General features: G+C 41.6%; 1 protein-coding gene across 18 annotated transcripts in view; it reads left to right on the forward strand.

Moving 5' to 3' along the window:
• DPYD (dihydropyrimidine dehydrogenase) overlaps nucleotides 1-15,046 on the forward strand; it is a 773,239-nt gene that overhangs the window by 338,132 nt on the left and 420,061 nt on the right. For 2 of the 18 annotated variants that reach the window (XM_053242825.1, XM_053242827.1), the window contains one exon: nucleotides 213-1,763. The exons of the other annotated variants lie outside the window; for them this stretch is intronic. In XM_053242825.1, coding sequence (XP_053098800.1) covers nucleotides 213-285 — 73 coding nt within the window. In that variant the 3' untranslated portion in view covers nucleotides 286-1,763. Of the gene's footprint in view, nucleotides 1-212; nucleotides 1,764-15,046 lie in introns of those variants that run through there. 18 annotated transcript variants of the gene reach the window in all.

Raw genomic sequence — 15,046 nt, forward strand, 5'->3', positions numbered from 1 at the left:
TAATTGACAATGAATTTTAATAGCGAAGAGCTGATGGCTTTTTATATTATTGTTATTGTCGCAAGCCTCTTTTTGCACAGTTCTCCCAATAACAGGCAATGTGTGCCTCCCCTATGAAGTATTCTCGTTTGTGAAAAAACTGCATAAATATTCATTTTTCAGCACTTAAAGCAAACTTTACCTGTAATTCTTTTTCATGCACTTCCCATCAGAGGACATCCTGGAGGCATTAACTGTCACAACCAGGGGCCCACGCTATCTGTCACTGACATCAGCTTTCCATAGCTTGCCGAATGGTGACATTGTGAGTCCTAGGGCTTTTCCTTACAAAGTCTTCAATCAAAAAGATTTGTTCTCAAATAAATATATTTAATGAATGAGTGGGACGGGGTTGTGTCTTCCAGCATGAATAAATATTTTATGTTTAAATTGCAAAATGTCTACAGTGTATGTGAAATCTACACATTTCTGTTAAAACGCAAGTCCATTTTCCCCCCCAGGGCGGATAAGGGTGGAAGGCCATCCAGTTAATAGCATATTAATACGATGAGGGATGTACATTGGAGATGTATGGTATTTTAATACAGTATTGCTATTATAGTGGCATAAGGTAACATCTTTTAGTGCCATTTAGAGCTAGATCATTGCTTCTTCTGAAGCTGCTGAAAGTAACAGTGTTAATATTATAAATTGCAAATGTTATCTCATTGAATATACATATAGGAAATTCTACCTTGGTTTTTTTAAGAGCAGTCCCATTTTCTTAGATTAATTTTTTTTTGAGGAAGTAGATGCATTTGAAACTTCTGATGCACCATATGTGCATCAGAATAAAAAATGTTGTTAAACCTAATTATCATCTTAGTGTCCTCAAACAACTAAGGGGGCTTGTTGAAGACCAGAGCTTTTGAAAACATTATATGATACTTAGTAAACTGAATTTAGAATATACGTGTGTTTGTGCACATTTGATGTTTATGTTTGGTACACTCAAAGTACTTACCAACTTCTTTAGCTATCGCAATCTGTGAATGTAAGCAATTGTCATGTTATCTCTGTTATGGAAATACAAGAAGTCAATGAAAAAATGCAGTGTCCAATGGCATAACTTAAAGCAATTCTTTCAGGGAAAATAGGCTATGCTTGCATTAGAATTTGCCTGGAGGCAGGGGGAAATGAAAAATGAATTCCTTTCTTGGCTTTCAACCTGTACTTCCAACATGTAATTATATTGATATTTTAAATAGATTAAAACCACAAAACAGTTCAAAACTTCTGCAATGCAAGTATGAAGTTGTGACTGCCTAGTCTGTTCTTTCATCTCATTCTGGAGCTAGATGGCTTAAATATGCACCATTTGTTTAGCTTTGTCCTTAACTGTTTCTGCTTATTTCAGCAGGCTCTTCTCCTGCTGCTGTTGAACTACAACTCCCATCATCTATACAACTCCCATCATCAGTGGCCAATAGTTAGGAATGATAGGAGTTCAGCCCTGTTGTTCAGCCCTGTTTTGTTTTGTCTGGTGTTTTCTCTTCTTGTTAAAATTCATCGCTGTAAAACTATTTGGCATTAGGTTTTGGATCAGTTTTCCTCTAAGGAGTAAATAGTGGATCTCTCCTTTAATGAGGCAGATCTCCCAAGAGATCTCCCCTACAAATATTTATACTGGTTATCCCTTAAATTTATCATAACTGGATTTCAGATAAGTTGTATTCAGGTTTTTTTTCTATCAGTTCAGAGACCATTATAAAAGAATTATTGCATTAATTTGGCTGCTGTAAATTGCTGTGTTACATGTGGATGACTTTGGAGAAAAGGATGAAGAGAAAGCATAGTGGTTAAGAGACTGAGTAATGAATCAGGAAGCTGCCAATGGAAATCTTCTGCCATAAACCCACTACTTTGTCTCTCTCTCATCTGCAACATGGAAAAAACACCCACCTGCCCTACTGAGTTCATTGTAAGGATTACAACAAAATAGTATATGGGAAGTGTCTTGAACACTTTAAAGCACAAATGTTCAGTAATTTATTATTATTAGGAAGAATAAATTCTTTGGAGTAATGGTAAGTATGGAACAAGAAGTATAAAATAAACCTTTAAAGGACTTTGTGGCAGCTTTTAAGGATTTGGAGATTATTGATTTATCCTATGCGGTTAGCTGCAAAAGTCACCCCCTTATGTGAATGGAAGTTCTTCCATATTCCACAAATGGAAAAACTTCCATTGACGTAAGGGCGTAACTTTTGCAGCTCCTCCCTTCCTGTTATAAATCCTCATGTCAGATCCCTTCTTCCAGATGTCGCTTCCTGTGCTGCATGTCGTCCCTCTGGGTTTCTGGGAGGAGCAGAGTATGTGGAGACTGAAGGGGGATCAGTGAAAATTGTCCTCTCTCCTTGCATGAACAAAATGTATTCTGTTGATGAAATAAGCACTTAGAATACAGTTGTTTATATTATAACCTTTTGTCGAAAAAACTTATTGGAGGCCCATATGTATTTATCTAGTGTATATTTCCTCGAGGTTTGCTGACTGTTCTGGGCTGACACAAAAATAAGTCTCTGAAAAGGATTTCTAACATCTCTTTAAAAGGCTTTGTCCATAGTGGGAAGTGTATGCAAATAATATATCGATCTCATTTGAATATTCCCTTCTAAACTGTGTCTCTAACTGATTTTCTTTCTTTCTTTCTTTCTTTCTTTCTTCTCTCTCTCTCTCTCTCTCTCTCTTTCTTTCTTTCTTTCTTTCTTTCTTTCTTTCTTTCTTTCTTTGATGGTGATTGTACAGATTGTGTCACCTTATGCATCTTTTTTTCCTCCTTCATCTCCAGTTTCCCCATGTAGTTGTGCTTTGCTCCAAATTGTTTCTCTCCTGGGTGGCTCCTGGATGATCTATCAATATTTGATCTCTCTCTAAAGTGTGTTTCTGCTGGGTGACTGTTCATTACCAAAGGGTGTCTCTCCAGTGTGACTATTGGCTCCCTCTTAATCTCACTCTCCCATCCGGTTGTGACTAGATATTTGTTTAATAAACTGCACCCTTTAGCATGCAGAGATTGGCGTGGTGAGTGCTAATGAAACAGACAATTTATTAAAATCCGCAGTGATCACAGAGGAAACATCACCTAATACTGTTTTCAGAATTCAAAATCATAAAGATGGTTTTACTCAATTGCCTGCAAAATAAAAAGCCCTCTGTGTAAATAGGAGTACATGTTGCTGATGTTTTTGATAATTCAGTTATTGTAGCGATTTACAGAAATATCACTTAATTAATCCCTAATTTCAATGCGATTAGCTTCAGTGTTCTGAGACCTGCCATATATTTGACTGGCCTTCTCTAGTGATGCTAGGTTGCATCACTATGGGCCACCACTAATTTGAACCAGACTGGAGATCCAGGTTGAGTTTAAGTTTTATCAGCGGAGATAACCAAGCTTAGCCAGGCAGGCAGTAAAGGTACTCTTGTCTTAGGAAATCTGTCATTTGAATGATAAATATGATCATGATTTCACCCTTTCAACTAGTGGTTGAAGTGGGCGGTTCAGTGTTTTTAATGTTCTATATGGCAGAAGCAGTTAGCACAGGGATTCTCAAACTTGGGTTACCGAGATACTGTTGTGCTCCAGTTCTCATCATCATGGAATGGAGATTATAGGATTTGCAGTCCAGCAACATCTGAGGACAAGTTAGGTTCTAAGAGGTTGGAAGGCCTTTCCAGAAGAAATGCTTATGTGGAGCCTCATGGGACAAGCCTTAGGTTTGACTTTGGACAGGCTTAGTTTGGTATCTGTCAATCAGATAAAGGTTTATTTGCTTGCTGAGGCTGTAGTTTACTATGAATGAGGGCTACCTAAAGATATTAAAAGAAAAGTATTCAAGAAAAAAATCTGTTTTTGAAAATATTATTATAGAGTGCTTTTAAAAACATGCATTTACAGCAACAAAAGATGACTTTGATGTCATAAATGCAATCTCACAAATGCAGGTTATTTCTGTCCCAATCATGAATTCAAATTATTTTGCAAATATTGTTTTGGTTCTTGCTTTCTCTGATTTTGTAGATTTTCAGGAGTTTTTTTTGACTGAGCAAGAACTAGTGTTCTTATTAACAGCTTCACAGCCTATCATTCAAGACTAATGCAAATATTGATTTACTCACGCTGAAATGTGTGATGATTCCCATATGTTTTATACAACAATAGTACAAGACTTGAGCATAGAACATGATCTTCCAAGTCCAGCAACAGCAGACATTCATTATTTTCTCTGTGTCTTGAGAGCACAGAAAACAGGTCTGTTTCTTTTCCTCATGAAAAACAAGCCATGCTGAAAAGCAGAGGTAGCCTCAAAGGCTTATTCATTGTTGAGGCATCTTTTTTCACCCTACCTATATTATGTTAATGGTACAGAAAAACATTGTATTGACTTGAGCAAATAAGTGTTGTTCATGGATTTGTGTTCTTAATTCCCTTGGTAAGTACAACCTTTGGAGCTTTTAACCTTGATAAATGTTCAAGCATTTACTTTAACCCCACCCCTCAGTCTAGCTATTGATGTGGGCCTTGAGTTTTCTGATTTGATATAACAGTAGCACTGTGTTGCTACTGTGGAACAGAAAGTCTCTAAATCTACAGTGTTCATGAAGAGAGGTGTAATGCTAAAGACAAAAGTCATAGCTGGTTCTGACCACACGCCCTGACATAAGCCAGGTTTTGCAGTTTACAAAATGGGCATGTATACCAGAACACTAATTCATCAGTCACTCTTTCCCCTTTGAGCATGCTTCACAGGGGTTATCTGCCTTTAAAAATGAAATTTAAACATATCTACATGTATCTGCTTCCATGGGAGGAGAGCTGGTCTTGTGGTAGCAAGCATGACTTGTCCCCTTAAGCTAAGCAGGATCTGCCCTGGTTGCATACAAAAGGGAGACTAGAAGTGTGAGCACTGTAAGATATTCCCCTTAGGGGATGGAGCCACTCTGGGAAGAGCATCTAGGCTCCAAGTTCCTTCCCTGGCATCTCCAAGATAGGGCTGAGAGAGATTCCTGCATGCAACCTTGGAGAAGCCACTGCCAGTCTGTGTAGACAATACTGAGCTAGATGGACCTATGGTCTGACTCAGTATATGGCAGCTTTCTGTGTTCCTGTGTATACAGTAGCTGTGTTAGGCTATAGCAGCAAAACCAACAAAGGGCCAGTTTGGCCTACCACATATGATAAGGACATGCATGTTCTTTTGAGTGCTTGCATCTCCTCTCCTGGTATGCATGGGCACCTTCCCTTGATTGACAGTGGTGCTGGTTTCCAAGCGTCTTCCTACAAACTCTAGAAATACTAGTATTTCAACAAGTATTCCTAGCATATATAAAGAGCGATTTGGACATCCTTAGGCTTGCATGGTGTGTGGAGTACTTTCATCTATTCATTCATTCCCTTTTAAAAAAGTTGCAAAATTACTTTGGGAATTTGGGTGTATGTGTGATGTCACAGGCAGGAGAAAATCAGAGTAGTCTGCTGCTGGCTTTGCCCCATTCAGATTGGTCCACCTGAAAAACCTGCAGGACAGAGCTCACTCTGGGAGAGGAAAATAATTGTTTGAACTGATCATGGCAAGGCCACTTCCATACCATCTCTACACCTCTGCAAATTTTGTCCATCTTTTAACCTGTCATTTTCTGGCATAACTTCCTTCAGCAGATTGTTTTATGCTTGAATTGGGCCAGTTGTCACAGGTGACATATGCATGGGTAACAGTCTTAGGAACTTGGGAGAGGAAATGGCAGTCTACCAAACATGATTAGAGACTGGGAGAACCCACCACTTCTCAGCCAGTCACATGATGAAGTACAAGCCACCTAGACAGATCCTCCCACAAGCTGTGCTGAAGAACTCTTAACTGCAACTCAGGATCTGGGCCATTACTTTCTTAATTGTACATAGTTACTTTAGCTTATTTTTCCTTGTTAAAAACTGATTTAAAAGAGCTGCTTAATAGCTTTGCCATTTAAAAACCATCATTTTTATTTTCTTCCTAATTTATTAATAAGCCTTCTTTCCCTCTAGAATTGCTTTCCCCAAGGGCTCTTTAATACTCTGTGTTAACAAGACTTTAGTTAGTTACTTCTGCTTTTGTATGTGCAAATACATATACACACATTGTCAAGAGGCTGAAGTTCACATAAGTACTTTCTCAGAAAGAAGACGGGCCTATTGAAACTCCCTTTTCCATCTAAAGAAATTGTTTGTGTGTGTGTGGTGAAGTGCCTTTTATTTCAAGTAAAATGTTGACAATAGAGATTGATGGTAATCGGAAATGAATGGCACATTTCATGAATATTTTTGCACCCCCTATAATGTGCTTGACTAACAAGCAGAAGGTTGCCAGTTTGAATCCCCACTGGTACTATATTGGGCAGCAGCGATATAGGAAGATGCTGAAAGACATCGTCTCATACTGTGAGGAAGGAGGCAGTGGTAAACCAAATAAAACCACAGGGCTCTGTGGGCACCAGGAGTCGAAATGGACTTGACAGCATACTTTACTTTACAATTTGCTTCTCTAGTTTGAAGATTTATTGCAGTGCTTGGGTATAAAACTGTAAACAGGGGTGGGTGGGTGGGTAGGTGGGTGGGTGAAGAAGATAGGATTCTTTGTTCATGAGGTAAATGGGCCCACACTCCCTTGACCTAACTGAGTTGTGCAAAGTTGAGTGACTTGCTGGAGAAGATTGAGGATGTGCACGTGAATATACATCCCATTCAAAGTAATCTGGGATAGATGGACAACATTCACATTTGAATGTACATCTGAATGTGGTTATATGCCATCCAACAATGTAAAAACAGTAGATGAAAAAATATGTATTCCAATGTGTTTCAAAAAAAACCTTAATGAATATTTCCACTTGAATGCCTGAGAGAGATGTGTATTCTTGCTCAAGCCCTAAGAATACTCTATTTACCTGAATCTAATACTAGGATTTTTTCCAAGTTATTTGATATTAGAAATTGAAGGGGTTGTCTTAAATTCAGAATCCTCTTCCTTTTGGATAAATACAGGTATAACATAAATTTGACCTCCATTTTTAAGGCGTTCATCTTAAATTCAGAATCTCCTATTTGGGTAAATATGGTACACATCTCTCTCAAGCTGTCAAGTGGGAAAATGTGTTGGAATAAATATTTTTTCATCAACTGTTTTTGCATTGTTGGTGTAATCACCTGAGATTTATTCTCCATTTCATTCCATGTATGTCGTCCACCTGTACTGTATTCCTTTTAATAGGATATTCATCTGAATGGGTATCTTCATCACCAATAAGTTACACCTCACCAATCATTGTGGAGGTAAATGTGTAACTAGGACCCTGTGTAGACGGGATGGGGCACAATTTGAGAAAATGATTTGAAGTGGGAAAATGACTGGCAGAGAAATGGTCCCCCCCTCCCCACCGCCCAGCCACCTGTTTCTCTTCTCAAATTTAGAGGCTCCTAAAGCCTTTATTTAAAGTAAAATGGCATTAGGTTTCAGCACACACATTTGTTAGTAATGGTGCATCATTTGCTTTTGAGGTAATGGGTTGTTTCCAAATTTGTGTGAATAGAGAAAGCCAGCAGAAGAGGATTGTCTATCCCTCCTCCCCAGAGTTCCCCCTCAAATCCACTCTTGAGGATTGGAGAGGACCCTTGAGAACAGGAAGACATATGAAGTGAGGAACTGGAGGAGGGAAATCCGCCAGCATCTAGCACAGGCATCTTGTGTAAGCAAAGTACCTGTTCTGGTGCCTTTCCCCTATTTCTGGGAATTCCTTCTTCCACCCTACCCACCCCCATATCACAGGTCATTCCATTTCCTAGGGTCCGCTGCCCCTCAGGAACAGCTTTGGGTGGGCATTAGTGGCTTCAGTGAGGAGGAGGAAATGGGAAATTTCTCTTCTGTGGTGTTACACTCATGTTAGTATAATCTTCTCCTATTTTCACCGAAGTTCACATGCCACAGACAAATATAGAAATGAATTCATGGGCAATGAAATGAAATAATGTTAAACAATATGTATGTATTTGTTTATTTTGGCCCAAGGCCAGCATAAATACAAGAAAAAGAAGGGAAGCAACAACAACAACAACAACAACAACAAAATAGATAAAATACATAAAACATTAATACCTTCAAATACCGTGTTAAACAATAATATTCATTCATAACACAAATAAATATATAAACAGGACTTAAATCCCCTCAGGAAGTAGTTCATGGGGGTGAAACCAAGTCAGATCAGGAGGAGTCTCACAAGTATTTGTATTCCACAAAATGCATAATGAAGCAGATCCTCAGGCTTATCTTTGGTTTCAGGCCTCGGTTTCCTAGGGATGGCTCTACAGCTGCTCAACAGTAGAAAGCTACTGCTCTCCTTTTGCTTCAGTTTACAAGTCCGTATCCCTTCTCACTTCTCCCCATATCAATCACTGCATAAACTCCTCTTCTTGAGAATCCAGCTTTTTCTTGGTAGTGGTCCAATTGTCCTCCACACTGTGGATGTCTGCACCTTCGTAGACAGGACGCCGGGGAACCTTCTAGAGCTAATATGGCCTTTTGGTGGTAGCCCCTCCCCCTTAGTGACATATCCCTTACCACAGATGTTACCTCCCTCAGTCCCTTTCTGACCACCATGATAGCGACACTGGAGGACCTTCTGCCTTAGTTTCTTCTGAGGTCAGAGCTGTCAAAAAAGGAAAAAAGGGGGGGATTTTAACCTTTCCATCATCTTATTCCTTTTATTTTCATTTTATTTTCACCGCTTCTTCTCGCTTGTTATATCCTTGCCTTTCATTTTTGTGTGTGTTATTTTACTTCGGTATCCCTCCCAAAGTGTCTTGTCGGTATCCAGCCTCCCGCCTTTTTTCCTTGAACGCCTGAAGCAGTTTATGGCTGCTAAGCTATCCTTAAAGTTTTGTGTGTCCTGCTCGGCAAAGCTCCCTGCTTCAGATGGACACAGCAGTTGCCTGGCCTGCCTAGAGAGGCCCACTGGGTGGACTGGCCATCAGAGGAGGCAACACTGGAGCTCAGGGGAGTGAGAATGGGGGCACAGAGATAATAGACAATGGTCCAGCTCAAGGTCCAGATCTAGCTCATGCAAGAAAGTGACTACAGGTTCCAATACTACTCAACACAAGAGGAATAATAAAGAAAAATGTTTGCTACATATAACCAGCCCCAGAAAAAGGTACAGCCCCAGCAATTAGCTAAGCCTTCCCAAAGTACCAAGCCAGCCATCGCTGCAGACCTGACTGGTCATGACTGACGTGAATGCTGCTTCTTAGGAACATCATAGGAACATAGGAAGCTGCCATATACTGAGTCAGACCATTGGTCTATCTAGCTCAGTATTGACTGGTAGCAGTAATATCTTACAGTGCTCACACTTCTAGTCTCCCATTCATATGCAACCAGGGAAGATCCTGGTTAGCTAAGGGGACAAGTCATGCTTGCTACCACAAGACCAGCTCCCCTCTCTATAGGAAGCTGCCATATACTGAGTCAGACCATAGGTCCATCTAACTCAGTATTGTCTACACAGACTGGCAGTGGCTTCTCCAAGGCTGCAGGCAGGAGTCTCTCCCAGCCCTATCTTGGAGATGCTGCCAGGGAGGGAACTTGGAACCTAGATGCTCTTCCCAGAGCGGCTCCATTGCCTGAGGGGAATGCCTTACAGTGCTTACACTTCTAGTCTCCCATTCATATGTAACCTGGGCAGACCCTGCTTAGCTTAAGGGGACAAGTCATGCTTGCTACCACAAGACCAGCTCTCCTCTCCTTGCTTAACAAAAATCCTGGGCTACCACTGGCTTCACCTGAATCTGATGATTCTCTGGATGGAGAAAAAGGCCAATCCACTTCAAATGACTATAGACCCTACTCAGAGCAGGTTCAGTGCATGGCATCAGCACTGAGTTTGGAGACTCAGCAACTAAAATTTGACCCTGTCTTTGGCTTCATCAAGCCTTCTGTCTCGCCTCCTGTCTCTTTACCCCTTCTTCCTACTGTCACGGAAGTAGCTAAGGCAACTTGGTGCAAACCAGTGTCCATCCAACCTACGTTTAAGAAGTTGGAGAACCCATATAGGGTCCACCAGGCTGATGCTCCTTACCTATTTTTGCACCCAAAGCCTAATTCCATTGTGGTAGAGTCATCTCAGCATGGTTCTAAAGAAAGGTTATTACCTGCTCCTTCAGACCCTGATGGGGAAAAGATGGATTCCTTTGAGAAGTGCATTTATGCCACAGCAAGCCTACAGCTCTGCATATCAAATTATCAGGGGTGCATGGCACGTTCTATACATTTTATTCTGGAAAAACTTGAGCCTTTTCTCCAGCAGCTTCCATCAAATCAAAAGGAGGCTGCCATGATCTTTCTGCATGAAGGCTTGCAGAGCAACAGCTTTGCAAAAGCAACAAGTTTACAAAGCAACAGGTACATTCCTCAAGACATGAGGCAGACTGCAGTTCCCATACTATGGCTACCGCCATAGCTCTGAATCATCACACATGACTTAAATCTAGTACCCTTGGCTCTGAGGCTAAGCTTCGAATTGTGGACCTCCCCTTTGATGGGGATAATCTGTTTGGGAAGGAAACAGATGACACATTGGAAAGAATTCACAAACTCAACTACTATGAAATCAATGGGGATTCAGTCTTTCCAGCAGAAGTCACATAAGCAATGCCCATGGGGCCAGCTAGTGAACCAAAAGCCTACCTTTCAGCCCTTCCATTGCCAAGGGCAACAGAGAAACAGATACCAGTCCTATAGTTCCTTTCATAAACCATCCTCTGCTTCCACAAAATCCACTCCAAGGACTAAACCATTGTAGAATAAAATGGCCTGACACACTGTCAGCATCCAGGCTCCTCCCATTTGTAAACACCTGACAGGATATCGCCATGGACCAGTAGGTATTGACCAACAGTATGGGGTATGCGATCAAGTTCCATACCCTCCCACCCTTTTTGGGAACGTGTTGTTCACAGCCCAATCTGACTCTGCAACAAGAGGTCAAGTCATTGCTCAAGAAGGGCACCATCCAATGGGTACACACCAATACTGCAAGAGGTTTTTACTCGTGGGACTTCACGATCCCGAAGAGAGATGCGGTATTGAGACCTATTATGGATCTCTGCAGCCTAAACCAGTTTATTCAATCAAGGCATTTCTGTATGACCACCCTCAACTAAATTCTACATCTCCTGTTGTGTGATGGTTTGCAGCCATAGATCTGATGGAATCTTATTTTCATATCTTGATCTGACCAAATCACAGAAAATATCTCAGTTTTTGCATTGGGAGCAGAGTCTACCAGTACAAGGTATTGGCCTTTGATCTGACCACAGTGCTAAGTGTCTTCACCAAGTGCATGTCTGTAGTCATGGCACATCTCTGTCAACAAGCCATTCGGATATTCCCGTACTTGGACAAATGGCTCTTGGTATCGCAAACCAAAGCGAACTTACGTCTTAATATTCAAACTACACTGAACCTGCTGTACCATCTCGAGCTATACGTAAATTGGTAAAAGTCAAAATTAATGCCCACAAGGGCTATAGAGTTTATGGGCACTATTCTTGACTCCCAAGAAATGCTCGTCTCCCTGTCACAAAGGAGAATAGCAGATATCAGAGCCATGGCCCACAGGATCCTAACCACCAGATGGCACCCAGAAAGATCCATAAGAAAAATGCTGGGGTTCATTGCATCCACCACCAGTATTCTATATCTGGCATGCCTTCGGATGCGTTCCTTGCAACAGTGGTTCCTGTATGTCTTTTATCCACAGGAAGACCACCCGCACACCAGATTACTACTACCAGAAGCCATTTGCAAATCTATACATTGGTGGTCCTGGCTCCTGAATCTGCTCAAGGGCAGATCATTTTTCAACCACCAACCATGTCATTGATAACAATGTTATCAATGTTCAGGTTCTCCAGTTCAGGTTGGGATGCACATTGTGTGAGCTGCAGCGCTGCTGGACTCTGCAACAAATACAAGAGGAGATTGCATATCAACCAACTGGAGCTGTTAGCCATTTGGAAAGCCATGAAGGCATTCCTTCCAAAACTGAGCAGCTCCTCCATGCTAATTATGACAGACAGTATCACAGCAGTGTCGTACTTAAATCGTCAAGGTGGGAAGTGGTCACCCACTTTATGGATATCCGGACTTGATGCCTCAACAATCACATCTGGCCATCAGCCTTGCACACTGCTGGGAAAGAGAATGTTTGGGCCGATTCTTTCAGCTGTACCCGACATGTACAGTCCCATGAAAGTTCCCTGAACAAGGCAGTAGCCCAATCCTTATTTGAATGATGGGGGTCTCCGGCTACAGACCTGTTTGCCACAGCAGAAAACAAACAGCACAAAGAATTCTGCAGCAGAGCACATCAAGATAGCAGTTCCCTAGGGGATGCTTTCCTGCTACTGTTGGACAGGGGCCTGCTCTCCCTGTATCCTCCACTGCCACTCATACCAAGAGTTCTAAGGAAGATCAAAGAGGACTGCACCGATTGCATTCTGATTGCCCCCTGGTAATCCCATCAGGCTTGGTTCCCCATGTTGCTGGCCCTCTCCAACGGCCTGTATGTACGGTTACCTGACTGTCTGGATCTACTTACCATGGAACAAGGGTCAGTCTTTTGGATTTCAGAGCCTCCACCTCACAGTGTGGAGGATCAACTACCGGTGATTAGGGACCAAGCAGTGCTCGATGTAATCTCGGCCAACAGAAAAATGTTCCACGTTACATTCTTATTCTTCAAAATGGAAATGTTTCACTGTTTTTGCAACCTCCAAGTTTATTGACCGCAAGGAAGCTTCCCTGGAGTTTCTCCTTTCTTACATTTAACGCATTTAGATCTTTCTGTTCCTTCATTAAAGGTTCATCTGGCTGCCATTGTAGCATGTACTTTGATGTCCATATTTTTTCCTTGGATCCTGTTAAGAAGTTCTTTAAAGGTGTACTTTGTTTATATCCCCCAGCATCAAGGCTAGCACTTCCTTGGGACCTAAAGTTGGTCTTGACTTCCCTTATGCATAAGCCCTTTGAGCCCATGGCTACTTGCTCCATTAAATTTCTGACTATTAAAATGGCTTTTTTGCTGGCAATTACAGCAGCCTTAGTTGCATATCAGAACTAAGAGCTCTCCGAGCAGACCCACTATTCCTATCTTTCCAGCAGGATAAGATGTTGCTGAGACTCGACGTGCAGTGGTCCCTCTATTTTTTTTCATCTCTGTGCAGAATGAGTTTTATTCTGGGTGGCAGTATCCAGACAGTGTGTGTGTGCATGTGCATTCAGAATGGGGCCTTCATGATTCAACCTGAGCGGGATCTAAAATCAACTGAGTGGACATCAAAAAACTTGTGAGTGCAAACACATGTGCACGCCTTAGTGGGAACAGTGCGTGTAACACTTACTTAAGGTTATGTCTCAGTACCACGTCTCTCAGGACATCTGTCTCCAGTATTCTTCCCTTTGCCCTCCTTGAACGCTCTTGGCACACATTGGACATAAAATGTGTGCTCTCCTTCTACCTCCATCACACACATCCACTCCATCTATCAAAATCCTCATTTGTCTTCTATGCAAGTCCCAACAAAGGGAAGCAAGTTTCCTCTCAAAGACTGTCTGCCTGGATCATGTCTGCAATAAAGCAGGCGTAGGTCCTAGCAAAAATACTGCCACCACTCTCCATTAAAGAACACACAACAAGGCTATGGCCACCTCCACAGCTTACTTTCATGGGATTTCCTTAGATGCCATTTGTAGAGCTGCTACCTGGAAAGGATCACCATCCTTCATCCACCACTATACCATGGATACCAGGTCATGGGCACTCTTGCAGTTTGAGGCAGCGATCTTAGATCTACTATCCTACTGTAGATGCCCGCTTTTCCCACCATCCTGGAGTAACTTGCTAATCTCCACAGTGTGGAGGACAATAGGACTACTACCAAGAAAGTCAGGTTTCTTACCTGTAACAGTAGTTCTTGTAGTGGTCCATTGATCTTTACATGACCCTCCTTTCTCCCCATTGTAGAGGTCACTTACCTGATTATGTTGATCATGGTGGTCAGAGACTGAGGGAGGTAACATCTGTGGTAAGGGATATGTCACTAATGGGGTGGAGCTACCGCCAAAAGGCAATATAAACTCTAGAAGGTTCCCCGGGGTACTGTCTACGCAGGCGTAGACATCCACAATGTGGAGGACAATGGACCACTACAAGAATTATTGTTACAGGTAAGCAACCTGACTTTCTCAAGGTCTTTCTCTCCCTCACAGACTTTCGCTCTTTCCTCACCCCATGGCAACCTTCCGGACCAAATCTAATACAACTCCCTACAGAGGGCTACACTAATTTGGTAACAACCCACTATATTTTAAAAGGTAGTATCTTTTCCTTTCTGATAATGTACACATCATTTTGTTTCTGCTAAAACTGGAGGGGTGTGGGAAGTATTTTAACTCTGGAGGCCTCATTTATACAGCTTAAAATCTTACATGGACAAGGAAGTGAAGTAAGATAACATACCTGCCAACATGTCCCTATTTTCCCATTCAGGTGAATGGGAAAATAGGGACATGTTGTCAGATATGAGATAAAACTGTGAACACATTTATAAAGATGGTCAGGGCATATTTCCCTGCTTCCAGAATTTTATTTCAGAACAGAAGAGATGACCAGTTTTGTAGCTGTAGTAATATGAAGTGCCTAAGAGGCCGTGCTTAATCCCAATGGTTTTGAAAACAGTTTGAACATATGAAGAATTATGTCCTGAAAATGCAAACCAACCTTAATTCTGTTAGGTCAGTCTGCAAGTGAGCAATCACATTGCATTATATTAATATCATTCTAGCATCCTTGAAAAAAGATGCTAGGTTCAAGTTAAGGCACGTTCTTTAAATGAAGAATGTTGTCCTGAACATGCACACCATCTGTCACTCTGATATCTGTCTTCAAGGGAAGAAAAACCATAGCTGGT

This window comes from Hemicordylus capensis, chromosome 4, assembly GCF_027244095.1.
Source record: "Hemicordylus capensis ecotype Gifberg chromosome 4, rHemCap1.1.pri, whole genome shotgun sequence".
NCBI classification, from domain to species: domain Eukaryota; kingdom Metazoa; phylum Chordata; class Lepidosauria; order Squamata; family Cordylidae; genus Hemicordylus; species Hemicordylus capensis.